The sequence below is a fragment of the Alexandromys fortis genome, unplaced genomic scaffold, assembly GCF_014885135.2.
Source record: "Alexandromys fortis isolate MF-2015 unplaced genomic scaffold, M_Fortis_MF-2015_v1.1 scaffold_60, whole genome shotgun sequence".
Lineage (NCBI taxonomy): Eukaryota > Metazoa > Chordata > Mammalia > Rodentia > Cricetidae > Alexandromys > Alexandromys fortis.
The window spans coordinates 2,526,559-2,549,493 of NW_026067946.1; the positions used below are offsets into that span (position 1 = coordinate 2,526,559).

Genomic DNA, 22,935 nt, shown 5'->3' on the forward strand with positions numbered 1-22,935 from the left:
TAGACAAGGGGAGAGAAATCCCTCAAGATGCTAAACTTACTGATCAGAAGGCCCCAGGGTGCCCCCCCAAACAACACAGGTTGTTGCTATCACTCCTAGTTGCTCAGTATAGTTAGCATGTATTACTCTAACGCAGAAGAAACAACACACATTGATTACAGGACATTGAGAAATCAAGCTGGAACTAATCTGCAAACTTCCTCTCTGCTGGTGAGTTTTCATAGTGCCCACAGTATTACGTAGGTAGGCTGCGGGATGAGAAGTAACCCAGGGTCTTACCCAGTGGTAGACCCAGTATGCTACAATACTGACCTGCTAGGCAAGTGGTACCTACTGGTGCAATGGCAACATGACCACAGTGGGGGTAAACAAACACTTTGTGATTCGATTTGAAGCCTCTCTACAAGAAGGAATTAATGGCTGGACCACAAACTGGTCAAAAAGCCCACGGCTCAGATCACAGGCCCATGGGGACAACCTATTATCATTTTTCTAAATGGATATGTTGTCAAACTGCCTTCTAAATATTTACGAGTATACCCATAGATTTATGCCGCTCTCAACCTTTGTCAAAGAAACTTCTGTTTGCAGTTGACAGTGGTTAACACAGAGACTCATAATGGGCCAAAGTGCTGAGAAGAAATGACTATTGAGTGCTCAGCTCTAAATGGGACATTTATATTAACCCCTACTCACCCGAAGCTCACGAATATCATGAAAGAGAGAACAGAAAGTGTGGGAGCCCACAGAAGTGGTTCTGTTCCATCTTGACAGAAGTTCAGAGAATCCAGGCCTATTCTTGTGCCTTCAGGGATATGACAGGAGGTTTGACTCAGTGAGTGGCTGCTACAGGAAGCTTGGTCTAAGGTGTGGTTGCTGCATGTCCTACTTAACAACAGAACGCTTAACTCAAGATATAGTTTCTTGATGTTTCAGGTACTGAAGCAGGTAATTATTTTTTGTGTCATGTTAAGCAGTCTTTTGCCTTCTTCCCCATTTTTGGATTGGGGTTTATAAGCATATGGAAAATAAACATGAGTGAAGTTAGTATTCACTGGATTTTCCTCCCGGGTCTATTCTGCTTCTCTGTTCCTTTTCTTTTGTATCTCTGCTCTTCTCATTTAATTTTCTAATCCTTATGCCCCTACCCTGGAACATGCAAACCCTGTCGAGATTGGATCCCAACAGACTGCACCCCAGTATGGTGCCCTGACAGATGTTGCCCCAATGTGGGGCCGCAACAAGAAAGAATATCAGATGTTGTCTTCTGGATGTGACATAGCCATTAGTCTTACGAACTTACAGCAGCTATGGCCACCTACACAAAGTCTATATAAGATCAAGCCAGTCAACATTCCAACGAGAGTTCACCTCTAGATAAGAAGGAGTCAGCAACTGTTAACTGTTGAAAGGAGAAGAGTTACTTTTCTTTGGAGTTGTGGCTTCTGCTGTGTTGCTTGTGCTATGGTAGATGGTCCCTATCCTGCTTTGCTTTCTATTGCTGTGAAAAAGGCCATGACAAAAAGCAACTTAGGGAGGCAAGGGTTTATTTGGCTTACACATCCCCATCACAATCTATCACAGGTCAAGGCAGGAACTCAAGCAGAGTAGAAGGTGAAGCAGATTTCCTGGATTGCCCATCATAGTTCACTCAAAACTGTCTTTCTTATTCGACCCAGGACCGCCTACCCAGGAATGGCACTGCCCACAGTGGGGTGAACCATCTCACACCCATCATTAATTGAGAAAATGCCTCACAGACATTCCCACAGTACAATCTGATGGAGGCAATTTCTAACTGAGCTTCCCTCTTTGTGTAAAGCTGGCAAACCAACCAGAAAAGCTTTAGACACATTCATTCAGACAGCATTAACTAGACTATGTGGGCTTTTAAAGAGAGCACAAATAAATGTAGGAAGTGCTGAGGAGGTCTGGGGCCTCCTCAGATGAATGGATTTGGGTTATATACACTAATGATACATTGTATAATGCATGAAACTGTCAATGAATAAATAGAAAGTATCTTTACTTTTTAATTTTATTTTTTGTTTATTGAGACAGGTTTCTCTGGGTAGCTTTGGTGCCTGTCCTGGAACTAGCTCTTGTAGACCAGGCTGGTCTCGAACTCACAGAGATCCGCCTGCCTCTGCCTCCTGAGTGCTGGGATTAAAGGCGTGCGCCACCACTGCCTAGCTAATAAAAAGTATTTTAAAGAGATGCTAGAGGTGATTTACAGTCTCTTACCGTGGTTCCTACCAGTGTGTCCATCAGCTGTGTGGTTCTAACACTTCAGGTACGATGGGTCAGGCTGACTCAGAATCCCAAATGGTTCATAATTGGTTCTAGTTGACAGCCTTAGAATTCTAAATCCAGTTTGAATTTGAGAAATTTCCAGGGCCATGAGAGCAGCAATAGTGCATGTGACAAAACTCCTGCACCCACGGCAGAGGGCACCAATGGGATGCTCTGTTCTTACTCACAGAGCTTCACGTGACCCAAATCACCCCATCAGGCTGTTTCCCATTGAGGCAAAAGACACACATGATACCAGTCATCTGGACCATTTTTAGTGGTGTGTGTTGAGCCCATCCACATTGTTCATTGCCCATCTCCAGAACTGTCATCTTCTCCAAAGACACCCATGCAATTCTAATTCCTCATGTCCCCTTCCTGCAGTTCCAGGCACACCCTCCACATTTTGTATCTGAAAATCTCACTACATACTCTGTGTGTGTGTAATATATGTGGGTGTATATATATTCACTAAAATGAATATATATATATATGGAGCCATCCACCCAGTATTTGTCCCTTCATGACTGGCTTATTCAACTCATGTCTTCAAGGCTCATCCAACAGCACACACCAGAACTCACTTGCTTTTCACTCATTCCTCCACTGATGGGCATTAAGGTTGTTTCTCCTTTGTGCTACTGTACACAAACAACTCTGTGAACACAGATATCCAAATACCCTCTTCAGCTGCTGCCCCTACTTCCAGAATCACTGAGTCATATGGAAATTCTGCCAGAATCAACAAAGTGCTAAGTAGCCATTGTCCATTGATCAAAGTTAACAAAAGAGGCGGAAGTCTTTTGTCAATTTTGAAGTGTGATCATTTCTCCTAACTGTGACTCTGGGATACCCACACTTTCCAAAGTGAGCTTATAAAGGCAGGGTTTGCCAGGCAGCAGTGAGCTTGGCACCAAGAGGCATGTACACCTGGGTGCCTTTTGAAGGGCAACAGGGAGAAGGAACACCAAAGAAAGGACACCAGGGCAGGAGCAGCCAGCATGCAAATGAGCAGGGCAGAGGTGAGGCTGGAGAGCAGCTCCCGCACAGAACAAGTGCAGAATGTCGAAGGGCTGTGTGGATGGGGCAGAGGGGCTACCCTACATCCTGGATTCAAGTAGCACTAGGATATTTCTTTTCCCTCTTATTTCTGTGTTCTGTCCCTATACTTCTCTATTGTTCATGAATAGAAGCTTCAAATGGATCAGCCTTTTATTACATCCTCAAGTGCAGGGCCTCGGGCATGGCCCAATGTACCATTCACATTGTGTCGCTTGTGTATGGCACAGTGTGGTCATGTACAGTGCACCTGCATAGCAACATAACTATGCACAATGGAACCCAAATAAAATATTGTAAGTGTATTTACACATGCCCAACAGAACCCAATAATAAAATATTTTAAGTTGGGCTGGAGAGATGGCTCAGTGGTTAAGAGCATTGCCTGCTCTTCCAAAGGTCCTGAGTTCAATTCCCGGCAACCACATGGTGGCTCACAACCATCTGTAAAGAGGTCTGGTGCCCTCTTCTGGTCTGCAGACATGCTCACAGACAGAATATTGTATACATAATAAATAAATTATTAAAAAAATATTTTAAGTGTGCATCTATACATGGGTTTTCATATAAAAGTTTTGCTGTGCCATCATTTTTGAAACTTATTAAAATTAATGTGTGTAGATATACATGTATACAAAGTTGTCTATGATATTTTCTTTAAACATTTGTTTATTATATATGCAGTGTTCTGCCTGCATGTATCCTTGCAGGCCAGAAGAGGGCACCAGATCTCATCACAGATGGTTGTGAATCACCATGAAGTTGCTGGGAATTGAACTCAGGACGTTAAGAGCAGGCAGTGCTCTTAACTCCTGAGCCATCTCTCCAGCCCTGTCTATGGTATTTTTATAGTATAAAAATGTCAACATATTCACAAATATCACACTGGCTGCATAAATTGTAGCAGAGGTACATATACTAATTTTTTAAATGAATAATTAAAAGGCCATTGATAAGATGTAATTTAATCTCCCCCCCCCCCAAAAAAGGAGAATGATTTATCTTTGTCTTGGTTCTGATTCAAGGTCTTACTATATATCCCTGGCTGGCCTGGAACTAGCTCTCTAAACCAGGCTGACTTCAAACTTACAGTGATCCTCCTGTCTCTGCCTCACAGGTGCTGGGATCACAGGTGTGAGCCACCATTATCAGCTCAAAGATTTCGTGAGTAACATACCATCATAAATGTTTGGTCTTTATTTATTTAAAAAGATTTGAATTTGGTAAATCAAAGTGTTTAATGAACAACAATCATCGTATAATGGATGAGGTAATTTACCACCCCATCAGGTTAGAAATATATGTCTAGTGAAATGGGAGAGTGGTTGAATTTGTGTTTTGTGCACATGTAGAAAGAGACAAAATCTGTGTCTCCAGGAATTCTGGGAAAAGCACAAATTCAAATACTTTTGTTCACTTTTATTTAACTCAAAATAGCTAGTAACATAAAAACATTTTAAAAATTATCTCTAATACGTCACCATTTAGCTATTTTTCGCTGACGACACTTGATTACTTTATTTCTAACATGTAATTACACAATCAATCGTAAAAACGTTATCTTTAAAAGTTCGCAACAGGCTTTCGATCTGTGGGGTTAGACGCTAATAAAAATTCATGACGTGGTACTTTCAACTGTACAAATTTTCTCCAACATTTAAATTTATGAAAACTTATAACCATAAGTAGGTTATGTGCATCAGTACATACACACAGGTAGGACATACATTCTACAAAAGATGACCATGTGTTTAACTCCCAGGAGAGAAGACATCATCAAACATCTAACTCACATTAATCCATACATGATGCCAGCGAAGAGAAACCTGGAAGAACAACCACACAAAAGCCTGTGGCAATACCATGACTGTACACCATGGAGGAAACCCAGACACAAACAGTTCATCTGTGCCTGCTGCCACCAGTGTCAACTCACATCTGACTCCCACTGGGACAAGAACTTGTAGTGTGAGGCTAGTGTTTAAAGCGTGTTCTTCCTACAGGAAAGGGCCCCTGGGACTTCACTGGGGTGCCAACTGGCCTTCAGAGGGGCACTCATACTTTCCAATACTAGAGGAAAAAAGGGGAGGCCAGACTTCCAGTATAGTGTCTTCCTAGGGGACTCTCAAGGATTGCGCCAACACCCCATTTCATCTCAAGCACCGATGCTGGAAGCCAACCCGTAGGTGGGAGGCAACACCCCTGAAGTGGGAACTAAACGCATTCTAGTCTTCAGTGCATTCTACTGTCAGTATAACTGGATGTCCAGGCTGGCTTTTTCCTCACACTTAGCAGTAGGTTCCAGGGCCCTCTTTTGGTGCCAGCACCCCTGAATACGGTAGCCCCTGCTGAGAAAAAAATCTCATGATGTAAAGATGAGTGTTGTCAAGGTCCAAACAAAAGGCCACCAAAGACGCTCAGGGTCAGCAGGACTCGGGATATGATTTCCAATTAGCAAATGGTGCAGTTGAAGCAGAGATGGTTCTGTTTGGTGACACTCGGTGCCCCCAGTAATCCATTGCGGCTTCCTTGTCCTGACTTCCCATGTTGGAATCTCCCCTTTTCACTCCAACAATTGGCCATAAGCTGCTGCCCTGGTTCAGTTTCTAATTTTAAAAGCACCATTCTAATAGAAATGTCCCTGTTCTGAAGGAAGCGAGGACTGAATTTTCCCACTAGCTAGAGCTATTGTGTCACAGAATTTCAGGTAAGTTGGTCGAGCTATTGATGTTCTTGCCATTGACACTGAAACTTGCTTCAGCTTCTTCCAGCCAGGTAGGGCTTCTACCTGGGCTGCAGATGAGAATAAAATATTCAATGAAGAACTCCTTCGATGACCACATTGGGAAAATCTGAAAAAGAAAAAGAAAGCTGCTTTTCTTAACATGCACCAACGACATATAATCGTGTTTATGGACGAAGCGTCAGAACCGCTACATCTCTCTCGAGTCCACATGACCGAGCCATTTGCCCTTGGTCAGGAAAGAAGGTCAGAGATCAAGGCCATAGTGTCAGAGGCCAGGGCTGCTACTTGGGCCTATTTACCCACGCCTAGGAGTGCTACTATTTGTACTTGTCAACCAGAGGCCATTTTGGCTCCCACCAGGCACTGCGGGATTACACGGCCAGATTTGGAGTGTTACCGATTCAGGGGCTGCTCTTCCAATGGTTAATGCCGCTAGGCCCCGGCTCTTTATCCGGATGCTTCCTCACAAGGAAGATGGATGACGCTGGCAATTCAATTTCTAACAAAAATCTCAATACACTCGAAGGAATTCCAAGATTTCTATTGGGACTACTTGGCTGCGGTTTTTCCACTGAGGCTTACGGAGCCACTTCGTCCAACTTGTGTGTGTACTTGTGGGCACACTTCTGGAGACTAGAAATAGGGAGTCTGTCTTTTAACTCCAAATTCTAACAAAAGTCATCCTGTCCAACTTGAAACAGCAGCCTCACTTTCGCAGAAGGCAATGCAGAGGTATGCAAAGCATGTTGAGCCAGTTTCTAGTGTGAGAGCAGATATACTGGAATGCAGGGGGATCAGTCTTCTTCCCATGGCTCAGATGTTCAGGTTGAAGTTTCGATCTGTACACAATTACATCAGGAGCCAGGTGAAAGCTGGGTACTCTGGGTAGTTATTATGCAAATGAACTACCATCTTGACATTTCTTTTCATCCATCCATGCTCTATAGAGCAGCTACCTTATTAAGTCACGTGCAAGGGAACTGGGCTTTATCAGAGAAGGTAGGAAGGCTTCAGGGGACAATACAGTCCATGGCAAGGGAGCCTAGAGAATTCAGAGTCATAGGTGGAAGTGAGGCAGTGTGTGTGGGGGGGGGGGGGCTGGTGCTCAGGAGGACATAGGTACCAGGTCAGTCCTATGAAGATCTCATGGGAATGTATCAGAGATGTGCTGAGGGTATTGAGGGATTTTAAGTGAAGCAAGACATGAACTTTTGAAAGATGACTGACTGTCAGGCCGAGAACGGACTGAAGCGAGTATGAGGTGGATACAGATCAGCCTGGTTACTGCGATAGTGCAGAGGAAAATGCTGCTGCAGGACACAGAAAAGCGGATGGAGAAATGAAGGATGTGACCTGCTCACAGATACAAGTGACTAGGAAATAAAAGGGAGGAGTCAAGGATTAAGCTGGCTGGGGTGGTGTGTGCTTGTAATCCCAGGAATTGAAAACTGAGGCAGGACCGTGAGTTCAAGGACAACCTAGGTTGTGTAGTGAGAGAAGGTCTGGAAGGAGAGGGAAGACCAGAGGGTTGTGGGGGGAGAAGCTGAGGAATGAAAGGGAATTAGAAGGAAGCCAATCATTTCAGTTTGGGAGCCGCTGAGTTTGAGACACCTTTGAGTCTAGTCAAGGGCGAAGTCAAGTACGAAGCTGGAGATCTGACTGATTTCCCTCAGCAAATGTTCACTGAAAGGGCCCTGCATCCTGGGCAGTCACCTCCCAGCTCTAGGAACACAGATGACTTGTTTTAACAGCGGTGAAGGATTTCACACCAAGACCTTCCTTACCGGTTATTGACAAGTTGGCGAGTGAAACCAAGTTCATGACTTGGGCCTGGCACACAGTATATACTTGGTCATTACCACATGCCATACACACATCTAATTACCAGACATAAAAATTACAGCCTCTGCCCAGGCCATGAAACAGGTGCTAGTAAGCAAATGATAGAAATAAATGTTTAAACACATCTCTCTACTGTACGATTAGTGAGCTTTCTCTCTGGCTAATGACACTGGCTTTCCGAGTGTGTACCTTTCTGCTATACCACACACACACACACACACACACACACACACACAATATTCATAGATCACAGCTTTAAAAGCCTTCAGTAGCCTATAAATCTGTGTATTTGAACAAATGGTCTAGCTAATTCTAATTTTAAATTTATTTCTCATACAGATATTAATAAAGTGAACCACTGATTAATTTTCAATAAAATATCCAAACATATTTCACAGGGGTGGCATATTGCTATCCTTTGCCATCTGAAATCTGAAAATCTACTTACAGACAGTTAATTTACACCGTGAACATATTTAACTTAAGAGGATTCAACAAAGTCCCATAAAACAATGAAAACCCCGTTCATTATGTCCGATGAGTAATTCTACACCGTGATTAATATGGATTAGAGGCAAGGACACAAAGCAGGGCACGGGTTACAGGACAGGGGACAGGAAAGGGAAGGGCGGCTCAGCATGAAAGAGCCACTTGAGCAGATTTGAATGAGAGGCCAGAGGAGCCAGATGTGAAGATTTCCAGAAGGAAGTGCTCCCTGCACAGGAAGCAACCAGTAGGGGAGACTCTCCAAAGGACATAGTCTGCAGCCATTTCTACTGAAGGAAGCCAACAGGGTGATCTCAGGAAAAGTGAATAGCCTGGAAGGTCTATCAACCTGATGGTCAGCGATGGGACAAGTAGGTATTGGGCCTGCCCCCACTCACTTGTTCCACTGCCCTTTAGACTGTAGATTCAGGCTTCCCCATGGCTTTGACCGAATACAACGCCCATTCCTGTTTGACATACCCAGGGAACTGCTCTTTCCTTGGTCTCCCATTGGGAGGAGAGGGGAAGGAACACAACCTGGGATACACTTCTTGATATTTATACTGACATGCCTCTATCTAACAACATTCTCCGTGAGCAACAAAAACAGAACAAAGCTGTACAGAGGCTGTCTTAGAGAGAGAGGAAGTAAAAGCTGCGAAGCTATGACATTCAACATGAGGCCCGGGAGCTGCAGGCCCACCAAGCATGCAGACTGGAAGATTCAAGGAGGAAGCAGCAGGTGTTTGGGTGGGGGGAGGGTTGGTGAGGCAAATGCCCTAGAGGTGTAGCCAGCAGGGCTGGCCGGGTCAGTAGAATGGGCAGGGCAGGTGTCCTTGGGGAGAGGGTTGGCATGGTGGGTGCACTTGAGGCCCAGGGTGAGTCACAAAGTAGCTGGAACCAAGTGGGGTACGCGAGGAGAGATGATGTGGAACAGACCACAGAGCTCTTGTGAGCCACAGCAGGAGTGGAGTCTGCGTTGGAAATACAATACCACCTCTCGGCTGCACGGATGGGGTAGTCCAAGGCCACAAGCAGATTACTTAAAGAAAAGCTCAGTAAGCAGCGTCCAGTCTTTGATGGGAAGGCCAAGGGCGAGACAGCACTTGAAGGGAGAGGATGTGGCCAGCACACAGAAAGCTCATGAAAGGGCACGCACGACAAAGAAGAGCACCTTCCAGAATATTCAGCCACGTTGACGATGCCTACCTGGGTGCTTGAAAAGGGCCATTTTGTATTTTTCCAGAAAATTTAAGACAAAGGCCAGAACGTGCACTTTTGAGGCTGTCAAGAGAATTCTCTCTGGAGGCCAGAGATGGCTCATGGGTTAAGAGTTAAGAGCACTGGCTGCTGATGCAGAGGACTTGGGTTTGGTTCCTAGCACCTACATGGGGGTTCACAAACACCGACAGCTCCTGTTTCAGGGACCTCTGCAGGTCCACAGGGAGTTCATATACATATACGCAGCAAGACACTCATGCACATAGAATAGAAATAAATAAATCTTTAAAACAGAGGGTATTCTCTTGACTTTTGTTGTCAAAAGCTAGTAAGACAATGATCAGTTATCAGCCGTTCTTTTTTATTTCATTGGCGCATATGTGTGCACACATGTGATTACACATGGAAGGCAGAAGTCTCAGGAGCTGTCCCCCTCGTTGTTTGAGAAACAATGTGGCTGAAAGCACATTGCTCAGTGAAGCTGGCTGAGCAGTGAGCTCCAGGGATCCTCCTTTTGCCTCCAAAGTGCTCGTTTACGACTGCGCCATGGTGCCTGGGTTCTGCTTGCTTTATTTATTTATTTATTTATTTATTTGTTTGTTTATTTATTTATTTTTTTCTCAATGTAGGTTGTGTGCGCAGAACTCAGATTTTTATGTTTGAATGGCAAATGCTTTACCAATAAATCTACCTATCCGGCCTCGGGTCTCTAGGCAGAACATCTAAGATGTAACGAGAGTGGACGTGAATGGGAGCCGGTAGCTCTCAAGATCCCCACACTCGGTATTTTCAGGAATAATGGCTTCCCCTCACTGAAAGGCATCTTAACAACACAGTGTGGTACAGACAAAGTTCCTCTAAGGCCGGAGGAATCTAATTTCCAAAACTGGGTCTGCCAAAGTTCTAAGACTATAACATGAGGGTTGGCCACTGTGCCCCTGTATCTCCCTGTCCACCAAACCCATTAATTACAGTTATTCTCAAATAGGAGTTGCCTTATTTTGGTCTACACTAGCTAGTGACCAACAACACACACCTTCACCTTCCTGCTTCCCACATTTGCCCTGACGCTGCTTCCCAGAAGGCCCCTCGGTCTCCACTGTCAAAGTGTATACTGTGGTAGGTGCTGCTTAATAAGCTTAAAGAATCAGATTTAAGGATCACAAACTATAACCCCGCCCCCTCTCACTTCCACCAAGCCCCTGGCTATTCCAGACCAGTCATTACTATTTTCTCCACTGCTGCCAGAACTCTAGACAGGTGCATGAGGAGGGAGAATTCCAGAACAATTATGTATGGAATCATTTTACAAGATAATGACTATTTAATCTAGACTGGGTTGAACTGTATTTACTAAACATAATATTTTTAATATAACATTGGCTAATATGTTAATTAATTAATATAAATATTTTAAGTATAGGAAGCAGTCTTTAAAAGGGGTAATTGTTCCTCACTGAGAAGACATGCATAAAAAGCCACCATGAAACCATATTCTTTAGAGCTGAGGCAAATCTCTGAGCAGCGTTAGAGGGGGTCTCAGAGTGAACTGTGCTTGCGTCTGGTCACCTTTCCTTCCCGGCAGGCAAGCGGGTGACCCGACTACAAGCCCCGTGCTACACAGCAGTCTCCTCTCCAGCTCGTAGGAAGGTTTAGTTGACAGAAACAATGGATCCTTCATCTATGCCTTCTTGTGACTTGGTATTTGTCATTCCCAGAGGCTGAAGACCTGGTGTGCTAAAAGCCAAGAAGGAAAACCTGGGCCTCAGATGGTCCACCTGAGTCCGGCAAGTCACCAACATCCCCGAGCCGGAATTTTGCCCATTAGCCAATGATATTACCTGCTGAGCCTATTTTATGAGGCCGCCTGCAAATGAACTAAGATGATGCTAAGAATGCCCTCCAGGAACATTGCATAGGAGAACACTTTGAGAGGGACTCTGGGGAACTGGAACCGAAAAAGGACGCATGCTGAAATATCGATTATGGTCACACTTAAATCAATTAGCTGTATTTAAAATACACAACTTAAAAATATATAGTCTATCATCCAAGACACTGAAGCCTAAATGGAAACGCAGGTATAGTTGCAATGCATGCGCACAGCTTTGGGAAGGAAGCATTTTTTAAGAAAGACTAGAACCTTTAACCTGAACTCTGACCTCTAGATTAAAAACAAGCAGCAGTCTGAAAAACATCACAAAAAAAGAGAAGAAAAATAAGTACCTTTATCCCTTCTTTTCTCTAATTCAAAATAGGCTAGGAAGAGAGAAAGAAAAATTACATTTCCTCCTGAAAGGCCGGCCCCAATTAAAATTCTAAATGTCTCTTACACCAAGAGCACCGGTTTATTGGCAGATGATTAAGCCCTGGACCGATGTCACTCTGTTAGACCCGTATTACAAACGTGGTTTATGTGGTGCAGGGGCAAATCAGTAAAGAGCAGTTAGCAGATGACAGGTTTGATTACCGCTGGCTGCAGGCAAGACGTATGGATCCCCGAGGAACAGCAGCACCGGCTGGTGGGACAGCTTGCTGGAAAGGTCGAAAACAGGCATGTCAGCATCAGGGGACGATGGTAAACAGAAAACACTACAAACTAGCTTTGAGGGGATCAGACTGCTGTGTGGGATGTCTCTAGGTCTCCGCATCCACCAGCGTGGGTGAATAACAGCGCGCACACAGAGGGAAGCCATGGCAGCTCACTTGCTTCCCAATATTTCTCTTTGGGATGTGAGACAGATGCTCATCTATTCAGTAAATACCACTGCCGGGAAGTACTTTCTGAAACTCTGGGGTTTGAGCACAAGTACAACAGTACTCTTACTACTTGCATGAAGCCATATGGGGCACTTAATTAACCCCTTTTATGCCGAGTTACAAGCAATTAGCCCTGCAAATTCCTAGCAAATAGTTATCATCTTCAAACCAATATCCAACATAGGTTTTCAAGAGGAACACAACTTTAAACAGGCGTACCATGGGTAGTTAAGACACTGAACAAACTCAGCTCTATTACTGATCTCTATACCCAATTCCTCGTTGATCGACATCAGTTCTTACCTTGACTCTTCAGATTCTGTCTCATCAAAAGATCTGAAATTTTTATAAAAGGAAAAAACCAATTAAGTCGGACCAATATTTATGGCAACAAAACAAAGGTTAGTAGCCTCAGCAGTGAAATGGGAAACAATCAGAAAGGTTGTGTACAGCTGACAACTAATCCTAAGAAATCTTTAGCCTGGGAGATTCTGGGCATTTCAAAATTTCCTTAAGATCATTTAAAAATCGTACGGCCTTATTACTGTTTGGGGGTTGGAATAGAAATAAAGAGACCTCATTCTCCGTAATTGTTAAGATTTCTGTGCAAAACTCAAGAGCAGCCATAAACTTGCCCTCCTAGGAAACATGAATACACAGGTTGGGACAGAACACACTGGCCACATAGACTACTTGGTGAGTATGGAAGATAATTCAGGCTGTGGGGTGAGCAGCAAGTGGCCACAGCGCTGAGGCGGTGCGGCGAAAAGTGTCTACTGAGGTGCAGACAGCTCAGGTTTAACCTGATCTCAGGAAAGGGCTGGGGTCGGAGGGAAAGAACGGGTAGAGCCCCTTCCCCAGGTGGGTTTGTGCTGCCTTATGTCTCTGTGGATCGACACTGGGCAGGGGTGTCGCTGAGCTTTCAGAGGCTAGCTCAGAATTCATCTCTAGCTGCTGGTGATGTTGCTCCCCCAGTTCCATGGTTAACAGGGACTGGGGACCACAGTTAATCAGTTACGAGTTCCTGAGGGAAGACAGTAGCCCTCATGGAAGGTCTGGGTTCTGCCGCGTGGACGGCTTGGGAAAAACACTTAGATATTTTGTCTCTGACCAACAGCCAAATGAGGGGTGTTGGATCAATATTCTCTAAAGTCATCTATAGCTTTAAAACTATGTGAATATGGGAACTGGAGGGATGGTTCGGTGGTTAAGATCCTTGCTGCTCTTCCAGAGGATCTGAGTTTGGACTCCAGCACCCATGTCGGGCAACAACACACAACCGCCTAGAACTGCAGCTCTGGTGGCTCTGACGCCCTCTTCTGGATTCCACAGGGCACCCTCTTCACGAGCATGGCACACACAGACACAAGCATACACTCAAATGATGAAAGTATAGGTTTAAAAAGCTACATGAATATGTATACTTGGCACAAGCCAAGGACAGCCTGGATTCACAAGTAGCATCTGCGGTATTACGGGACAGCATCATTTAAGAGGGTAGTCCCTTCTGCCTAAGCATGAGTTTTGCCTGGACCGTTTGCTGCACGATGGAGGTGAAGACTTGGGAGGGATCCCTCTCCCGATAAGCAGAGGGATATGGGAGAGAACGATGCCTCAGCTCAGAGCTTACACGTGGCCAGCTTGCCCTGCGGCACCGCTCTGGGATGTCTGTGAGGACAATCAGTTATCCAAGAGTTACTTGAGATGCACACCCATAATGCAAATAGCGGTTCTTACCCACAACTTTCTGCCTTTGGTAGAGAGGGCAAGTGTCTGACATTGAGGAAATCAAGGAAGAGTTTGGGGAGTTCTTCGTTCTCCAGAATGACGGCCTGTGGAAGCAGAAAATGGAATTAGAGCCGGGAGGGGAGTCTGTTAGATCCATCAATCAAAGGAACTCCATCAAAAAAGTCATAAGCGCCCATCAAAGTCATCGCCAGCAACATTCCCAGGGTTGATACGAGGAGTGGATTCAGCCTGGCACACACTACGCACCCCTGCACTTTACCCGCCGCTTCTCGGGAGATCTACAGAAGGGTCTCCTACCTTCAGACGTTCCCTAACAGACAAGACATTGCAGAAGCACCGGACATGGTTCAAGCCTTCACAGAGACTCTGATCCATCCTGAACAGTCCAACCCCAGGCACATCAGCTACACAAATCAAATTTTCCCTATTGAGTGATAAAGTATTTACATTTCCATAACAGGCCACTACTCTAGGAAATACTGCAGGTTTTCCATCTGGAAGATGTAGTCTAAGCCCTTAGTTATCACCTGCTCCTGCACTAGGACCAGTTGACATTTATTGCCATCTGGACAGCTCCACTTAAAGGGTCAGTGACAACTTTACCGCTAAGTGTAAATCAGGGCATATATTGGAAAAAATCTATAAAGTTCTTCCACTTAAAGAGCTCTGCTAAAGAGCTGGCATAATGGCAGAAACGTGTCAGCACACCGAGATCCAAATGATGCAAAATGTGGAGGAGAAATCTGATGGAGGCTATGGGGTGCATTTTCATATTTATGCATTTTTAAAAGAATCTGCCAACGTGTGTTAACAGATTATACACCCGATATCCGGTCTTCTCTCTCCACTAAAGTGCGAAGACTATGCAACTGCTCTTTTGCTTGTCTTCTGAAAGAAGGGTCTACAATCTAGCCCAGGCTGGTCCTGAATTCACAACAGTCCCCTTGCCTCGACCTCCTCAGTGTTGGGATTATAGTTAGGTGTGGCTCTTAAGGGTCTACTTAAATAACATTCCATGGGTGATCTCCCCCCCCCCCAATAAGCGTATGTTATCTAAAGAATAATGGAAATTAGTTAAATATTGTCTGACAGAATCTTAGGAACAGCCATATAACTGGTACAGAAGATACAGGACAAAAGGATCAAACTCTAAGCGCCTCTGTGCATTGTAGGCATGCCACCATTTCCATACTGAGCTGCTCATTTCTCACACGTGAGGAATCCTACTGCCCACTGCAGATCACATACATGGATTAGGGCTACACAGGCTGTCGGGCCTGAGTAGGCACTGCGATGCCCAATTTCTCCTGCTATTCAGGTCCCAGAGACAGCCCACCTGGAAAGTTTGGGTGTCTGGGCTGTCACCATCCCTCCCAGAGTCCACTGTACCAGAAAGACGTTAAGGACTAAGAGGAGAAGATAGAAGAGTGATGAGGAATTCTCCTCTAGTCGTTAAATAAAGCTGCCTGGGTACTTGCTACAGCGGGTGCTGGCGCCCAGCAGCGAATAGAGCAGGTTCAGGGGAGGACGGGATAAAGAAATAAGCGCACACACAACTCAAACAACCTAAAGCACAGTGACGAGGTTAAGATTCTGCACAACACTCTCCAAGTACGTTCGCTCCCACTGATCCATCCATGCACACACCCCTCTGTCATCTCAGATCTCATTTTTTTTTCTATTTATGCAAGCAGAAAAACAAAAACTTGAGAGAGCCAAGAAGGAAGGAGGCTCTCTGCCCACGGACAGAATTTCCGACATTTCAGCTCACTGCTTTCCAATTGCTTGACATTTATTATGAGTCCTACCTATCCAATAGAGTTTCTGAACATCCAGAGATCATTGCTTTGGTAGCCTAAGAAGTTCTAGAAGTTTGTGCCATGACAAAGGCTAGAAGGACCACTAAGATGTTTCTAGATGTCTGCTTAACAAGACAGCCTAATGCCCACTTGAAAAAAAATGACTTAATGCTGTGTTAAATATGGAAGAATTTGCCCCAGAAAAAATTAACAACTTGTATAGGTGGTAGCCTTCAGATTTAAAAAATAATAATAATAAAAAAACAGGGGTGTTACATTCTTATCTCCCCCCGACCTTTTTAAAAACAAATTAAATCAATAAGAAGTGTGGGACACTTTTAATGACCTGAACTACTTAATTTCCAGGCTCTTTAGACATATCATCCATCACTGCACTATGGGGGAAGACATCTCTTGAGTGTTCAGGGGGCTCCTTCGGTTTTATTAATGCAAGATTTAGGGAATTTTAACAAGGTGAATTGTTTATTTGCCTTGACAGATTGGCTTACAATGCACTGGCTACATCCACAGCATGATCATTAATGACAAAAGACAGGCAAAAAGCTGTTTACACTGCACACAGGGACAGGAATTAATCCTGCTCCCTCTCCCTGGAGCTCTCCAAACAGATGACCACATTGTTTTAGGTAAGACATCCTGGCAGACAGAAACACAGAAAACTCTAGAAACTTACAGGCACCTATTTTTGTTCCAGGAATATTCTCAATTAATATTTTCCAGAAAACAATGGTCAAGCTACTCTTTAGGGCTCAGTGTTATAAAGAAAGCAGTACCCCGAGTGTGCAGGGAGTGTTGCTAAGGCTTTCAGCTACATGGTCAGGAATGTTTCCTGAGCTCTGTTAGGAAACCTCACACACACACAAAAAGAATTAATACTCTAGTCTGAACAAAGATGAAAAATTTACCTAATTTAATATAATATGAACAAATAAAAACAACTGTCATTAATTAGTACAGAGATGCCAAATAGGAATTAAATTAGTTCAACTCTGTCTTTTGGGCCATAAACACATGATCTCATGCAGGGAGACTGAACAGGAAGTGGGGCCTCCCGGCTATTCCACTTCCATCTTCATTCCTTGAAATGCTCGTCTCCAGGAGCAACCATCCCTCTCCAGGGCCACACCCTGACTCATCCCGCATCTTCAGAACCCATCTGGTTCACATCACCCAACTTTATTCCCCAGATAAGTTCCTAATTGTATAGAAAAATCACATTTCTAAATATGAAATCATGTCCCCACTGGTTTAGACTGCTGGTCTTTGTTAGTTTCTGGTGGTATTCACTTTTAGTCTCAAGGCAGTGTGGTGCACGGGGCATGTGGGTTTGATTGTCAGACTTGGTCTCCATCCTTTCTCCTTGTACTTACGGGGTTCTCGTGAGGATTCAAGGAGACATCCCCAAGCGTATCTGGCATACAATTAGCATGTAAGAGATTTCACTCTCGTGTGTGTGTGTGTGTGTGTGTGTGTGTGTGTGTGTGTGTCTTGATTTCCAACTCATTTTTAATCACTTGGGAAGTTTGGATGATTATCTCTATAGTGACTAGATGTTAGCCACACATGTTCTGTGGATCCTTTTGAAAACGGAATAAAACTCAGTCATTGTCCCCCACCTCTCTCTCTCCCTCCCCGTCTCTTTCACACACACACACACACACACACACACACACACACGGAGGAGGACACCTCAGCAGAGGACACCTTCCTTTAGCTAGGCTGTGCAGTCATATTGCTGAGCACTTGAGTACACTTGGCCTGGAATCCGACATGCCGACGATTGCTGTTCACAAGCCTCCCCAAAGATGCCCTGGCTTCCTGTGTGGGGTCTCCCTCTCCGTCAAAAATTGCTGGAGTGTGTGCTTCCTTCACATCAGGGTCTTCAACTTTAGACTATGGTTAAAAAATATTTGTCCAAGGGCTGGAGAGAGGGCTCAGTGGTTAAGAGCACTGGCTGTTCTTCCAAATGACCTGGTTTCAATTCCCAGCACCCACATGGCAGCTCATAACTGTTTGTAACTCTGAGATCTGACAGCCTCACACAGACGTACATGCAGGCAAAACACCAATGCGCATAAAATAAAAGTAAATTTAAAAAAATCTTTGTCTAAGTGGTGAAGGCATCATGGTAAAGATTTCTTCCTGGTGGTGGACAAAAATCTACTATCCCCTAGTTCTAGCAAGCATTCTATTTCACTGCTTCTGTGTTGTGTATCTTCTACATAAGACTCAAAAGTGTAACAATTACTGGTGCCTAGGATTCCCCAACATGAGGAACCAGTAGGGAAAATATGATTTGAAACCTTTCAACCCTTAGCTGGTGAAGCCTAGACTCCACACATATCTGGTAAGGAGTATTTTGGCGGTGGGACGGTGCAAAGTCTCAGGCCCAGAGCTGTCTACTTGAGATCCTGAAGTCCCTGGCAGTAGAGTTCCCATGCTGCTCACCCGTTCTTGCAAAGCTGGCATGTGGGGCCTGGCAAATAATTTACGAAGTAAGAGAGTGTAGCTCAAAATGAAATGGCCAAATTAGAGAAAAGGCTAGAAATAAATTCCATTGCATTTTACAGGTATAAGAGCCGAGTAAAATACTGTAAGAGGCACAATCAATCACAGACCAAGACAGAGAGTAGCTTTTTCCACGCAAGTGCTGTGGTCTCCAGTGGCGGGTTAGCATGAAGGGTTTCTGCTACCCGCTGTCAAGAGAGCTGAGTCATCCTCCCACCCCGCTCAGCGCATTTGCCTCACCCCCAACAACCCAACAACCCAAGAAAGAGAAAGAATACAGCGAAGGAGAGCCAGAGACAACAAGGACAATAACTAAACAAACAAAAAAAAAATCACACTTTCCACAGAAGTAGGTCGCTCAAACAAGGAGAGATGGTAGAGGACCACGGGAGAGAGGGAGGCTCTTTCGTTGCAAGGGCTAACTGGCCACACATGGTAATATACACTCAGCATGTTCAAAGCAAGTCCGTCTCGGTAGGGGCAGAAGAAGTTCAGCTCCAACTGAACTCTGTTCAGTGAAGCTAGGAGAACACCCCAAGGGTGGGAAAAGAAACACCAAGGGGCTTCTAATCGATGAGGGCCCTTTAACATGCCTGCAGCAGAAAAACCCTCCAGGCGAGCTGAAAATGCACCTGTGGGTTTTCACGCATCCAGTTTCTCACTTAGGGATATATGCCGGACACACATATGTGAAGACGACGACCATGGGAATGGAATTCAATCAAGGAACTGCACCGAGTGTGTTTGTACTGTGACACACCTGGATATCACTGCATCTAGCGAATATTAAAAATGAAAACTTCAATGAATATTAAAACTGGGCAATGAAATAGGCTTTGCAAAACTTTATTATTTTTCTCTACATGGTGTTAATAAGCGTTTGTGTGGGGGAGGGGATCTCATACTCTATAAAATCATTGACAAAAACTTGTCTGAATGGGACAGAAAAACAACAGCATTGGTGCAGCGGCCTCGCCAGCCCGGTGTTTACTCCAGAAATGTCGTTTTTATTGAAAAGGTGCAATTATCATCATGTAACACAAATCACAAAACCCTGATTTTTCTACCCTATCAGCTTTATAAAATCATGGTCCCAAAGGGTGCCATTGATTAGTTGCACATGTTCTTTCTGTGGCATCCCAAATACTTAATTGTCAGTTATCCTTTCTTCTGCGGCCAGTAAAATGTGCTCACAAAATTACAGAGGGACCTGTTCTGCCTTAACCTCTGCAAGATGCCATCATGCGGCAGAAAACACTGGTAAAATATCACAGGATCACACCGTCCGACGAGGGAGACGTATAAACACTGTAATGATTTCCCACGAGTTTCCATTTTAGAAAATTGTCACTAAAGCCAGCATAAATGGTGACACATCTCCGCTGAGGACACGGCGAAATCGAACGCTGGCATTCTAGTTAGGGCCGAACCTACCCAGCAGCCAATTATAACAGGAAGGGAACATCTTGAAAGCTCGGATGAGCCCGCTCGGCTAACCTTCCGTGATCACTGTGGGGCACTTTTGTTTTCGCGTTTGATCTTTTCATTATCAGTTCTAAATATTAAACACAAGTGCACATGCATGCATGCATACATACATAACATGTACATTACTCCCTATGAGGTTGCTGTGAACTGCAGGCATGCTCTGCCTATACGGTTGCTATGGACTTGCGGGGGACCTCTTTGTCACAGAAGTCAGGAGGTTTCACGAGTCCTGTAAGTGCTTCCAGTCCACCTAGTTTGGTTTGAAATGTCTGATTTGGGGAGTGACAAAGTTCACCACGACAGTTTTTCTTCTCTTGCGCACAAAAGCAGGCTTCATACCAAACCTACTTCAGAGGAGTCGCTGAGAACAGGGAGGGAGAAAAATCAATACCTCCACACAGCAGCAAGCGGGCCTCGGTGTCACCGTCCTCTGGGACCCAAGCCTGTGGAAGCTCTGTGGTTCTCAGTCTCCCACTTAGTCACCTCCTGGCACCTGGTTCCAATTCACACAACGGGCCACAGTAAGACTCGCAAAGTCATTTTTAAAAACACCATGCAGTACACAGATCTCAGGAAGACTGTGGCCATCTAAAAACTAAAAAGCAGGTGTGCAGCTGAAGAACCCATGGCCCCGTGCATTCTTTGTTTTGATTGACTCCATCCCCAAGGTGCGTTGAGCTTGTGCTTTGGCAAAACTTGTGCTCCTTATAGAATTCAAACATCTGTCTGCTAAGGTTTCCCAGAGCTTTGTAGACTATCTTATTAAAAAAAAAAAATCCAAGGACTTACATGGAAAGTTGAATGCCAAGAAGGGCCTTTATGAAATGAAGAATCTGTAAAGAAAGACTGGGATTTGGCTTAAGAAATTCTGAAAAGAAATTCTTAAAATTTTTTCATTAAAAGTGTATTGCAGTGTGTGTGTGTGTGTGTGTGTGTGTGTGTGTATGTGTGTGTGTGTGTGTGTGTGTGAATGGAACACAGAGGACAAAGTCCAGGAGCCATCTGTGAGCCCCTGAGATGAAACTCATGTCAAGACTGGTGGCAGGTTGTTTACCTGAGCTAATGGGTAAACAGACAGACAGGGAAGGAACCAGCACAGGACCAAACTAGACCCTCTGAATGTGGGTGACAGTTGTATGGCTGGGACAGACTCAGGGGCCGCTGGCTGTGGCACCAGGATTTATCCCTACTGCTTGTCCTGGCTTTTTGGAACCCATTCTCTTTGGATGGATACCTTGCTCAGCCTAGATATAGTAGGGAGGGCCTTGGACCCTCTACTAAGCAATGTGCCTTATTCTCTCTGAGGAGTAGATGAGGAGTTGGGAGTAAGGTGGAGGGAATGGAAGGAGGAGAAGGAGTGCGAACTGGGATTGGTATGGAAAATGAAAAAAGATAGTTTGTTTACTTTTTTTAAAAAAAGATTGGTGGCAGGTGACTATACCCACTGAGCCATCTTGCTGGCCCAATCTCTTTTAAAGATAAGGTCTTGTTATGTATCCTAGGCTAGTCTGGAACTCACTTAGTAATTTAAGCTTACCTTGAACTCTTGATTCTTCCATATTTACCTTTTGAATTTTAGGGTACAGGTGTATGCTAATCTGCCTATCAGAATATAATTTTTGGTGTTGTTAAATGATTAATCACAGCCAGAGTGGTACAGAGTTTTAATCTCAAAACTCTGGGAGGCAGAGGCAGATTTACCTCTGTGGGCTCAAGGTCAGTCTGGTCAACACAGAGAAATCCAGGTCATCCAGGGCATCTGGTGAAGCCTTGTCTCAAAAAAAAAAAATTACTACTAAACATAGAAACTGCCTTTTAGGGTACTTTAACATCAGAACTAACGCTCTGTGTGTTTCTGGATTATCTACTTACATAAAAACATTCGTCCCTACCATGTATAAGCATAGAGCTAGGGACAGGGGGTTCAGCCAAACAGACACAGTGCCTCCGTGGGGCGCATCTTTTGGTGCTGAAGTGGATGGTGTCCCTGTAATGATAGCAAATGAACGTGAAATTGCAAACAGGGTTAGTACCTCTAAAGGAAGCAGCTAGACTCCTTGATCATTTGTAACAAAGTATCCTTACTAGCCTGCAAACAGGGTTAGTACTTCAAAAGGAAGCAGTTAGTAACAAAGTATCCTTACTAGCCCGTGGGGAGAGGACAGCTTCCCTGGGGAAGTGGCTAGAGTTGAGAGCTGAATGAGCTAATGAGGGTGAAGAGAATGGGATATTCGAAATGCAAAGCATGTCTTCAAAGGCCGGTGGAGGGGAACAGCATATGAGAAAGTGGCCAGGATAAAGAATGATGTAGAATAATAAAATGGAGACCAGTAGCTAGAGAAGATGGCAGGGCTTCTCAGTTATGTGAGGGACTTGCCAGTGACTTGAGGGCCTATGAGTATTTTTACATGGATGGAAGTATGATACCTAGATACTGTGATAGGATCTGATTTACATTTTAACCACAACCGGGGCAACAGTAGCATTCCTCCGACCCAAAGGGCCATAAACTCAATCCTTTGGCGATCCCTAAAATGTTTCTTAACTGATCAAGGTGTGTGTGTGTGTGTGTGTGTGTGTGTGTGTACACATATGTACACATTCATTTGCTTTCATGGCTATTTATTCTCATCTGTGTTTTATAGTTGGAGTTCATGAACTCAACTTTAGCAGTACTTTTATCTCTGGGATATCTCTGGGAATCTACTGCAGATCAAATTCAACACGTCTTCCCTTTCACTGTTAACAGCACTGGGCGCTCTTCCAGAGGTTCTGAGTTCATTCCCAGCACCCACATGGCAGCTCACAACTGTCTATAACTGTCATCCCATGGAATCAGATGCCCTTTTCCAGGGTGCAAAGCACACGCATATGAAATAAACAAACAAACAAACAAACAAACTTTTTCTCCTCTGTAGTGGGCAGTAATTGTAACTGAATTTTCTTGATGTATTCTCTCTCTCC

At 44.4% G+C, this 22,935-nt stretch overlaps 1 protein-coding gene across 1 annotated transcript in view; it reads right to left on the reverse strand.

Moving 5' to 3' along the window:
* Positions 1-4,755: 4,755 nt before the first annotated feature.
* Positions 4,756-22,935, reverse strand: part of Snx24 (sorting nexin 24) — a 151,605-nt gene continuing 133,425 nt past the window's right edge. Inside the window, exons 7-10 of the mRNA XM_050149301.1 lie at positions 14,144-14,238; positions 12,710-12,742; positions 12,117-12,181; positions 4,756-6,203 (exon numbers count right to left, since the gene is read on the reverse strand). Of these exons, the coding sequence (XP_050005258.1) occupies positions 6,045-6,203; positions 12,117-12,181; positions 12,710-12,742; positions 14,144-14,238 (352 nt within the window). The 3' untranslated portion in view covers positions 4,756-6,044. The remainder of the gene's footprint in view (positions 6,204-12,116; positions 12,182-12,709; positions 12,743-14,143; positions 14,239-22,935) is intronic.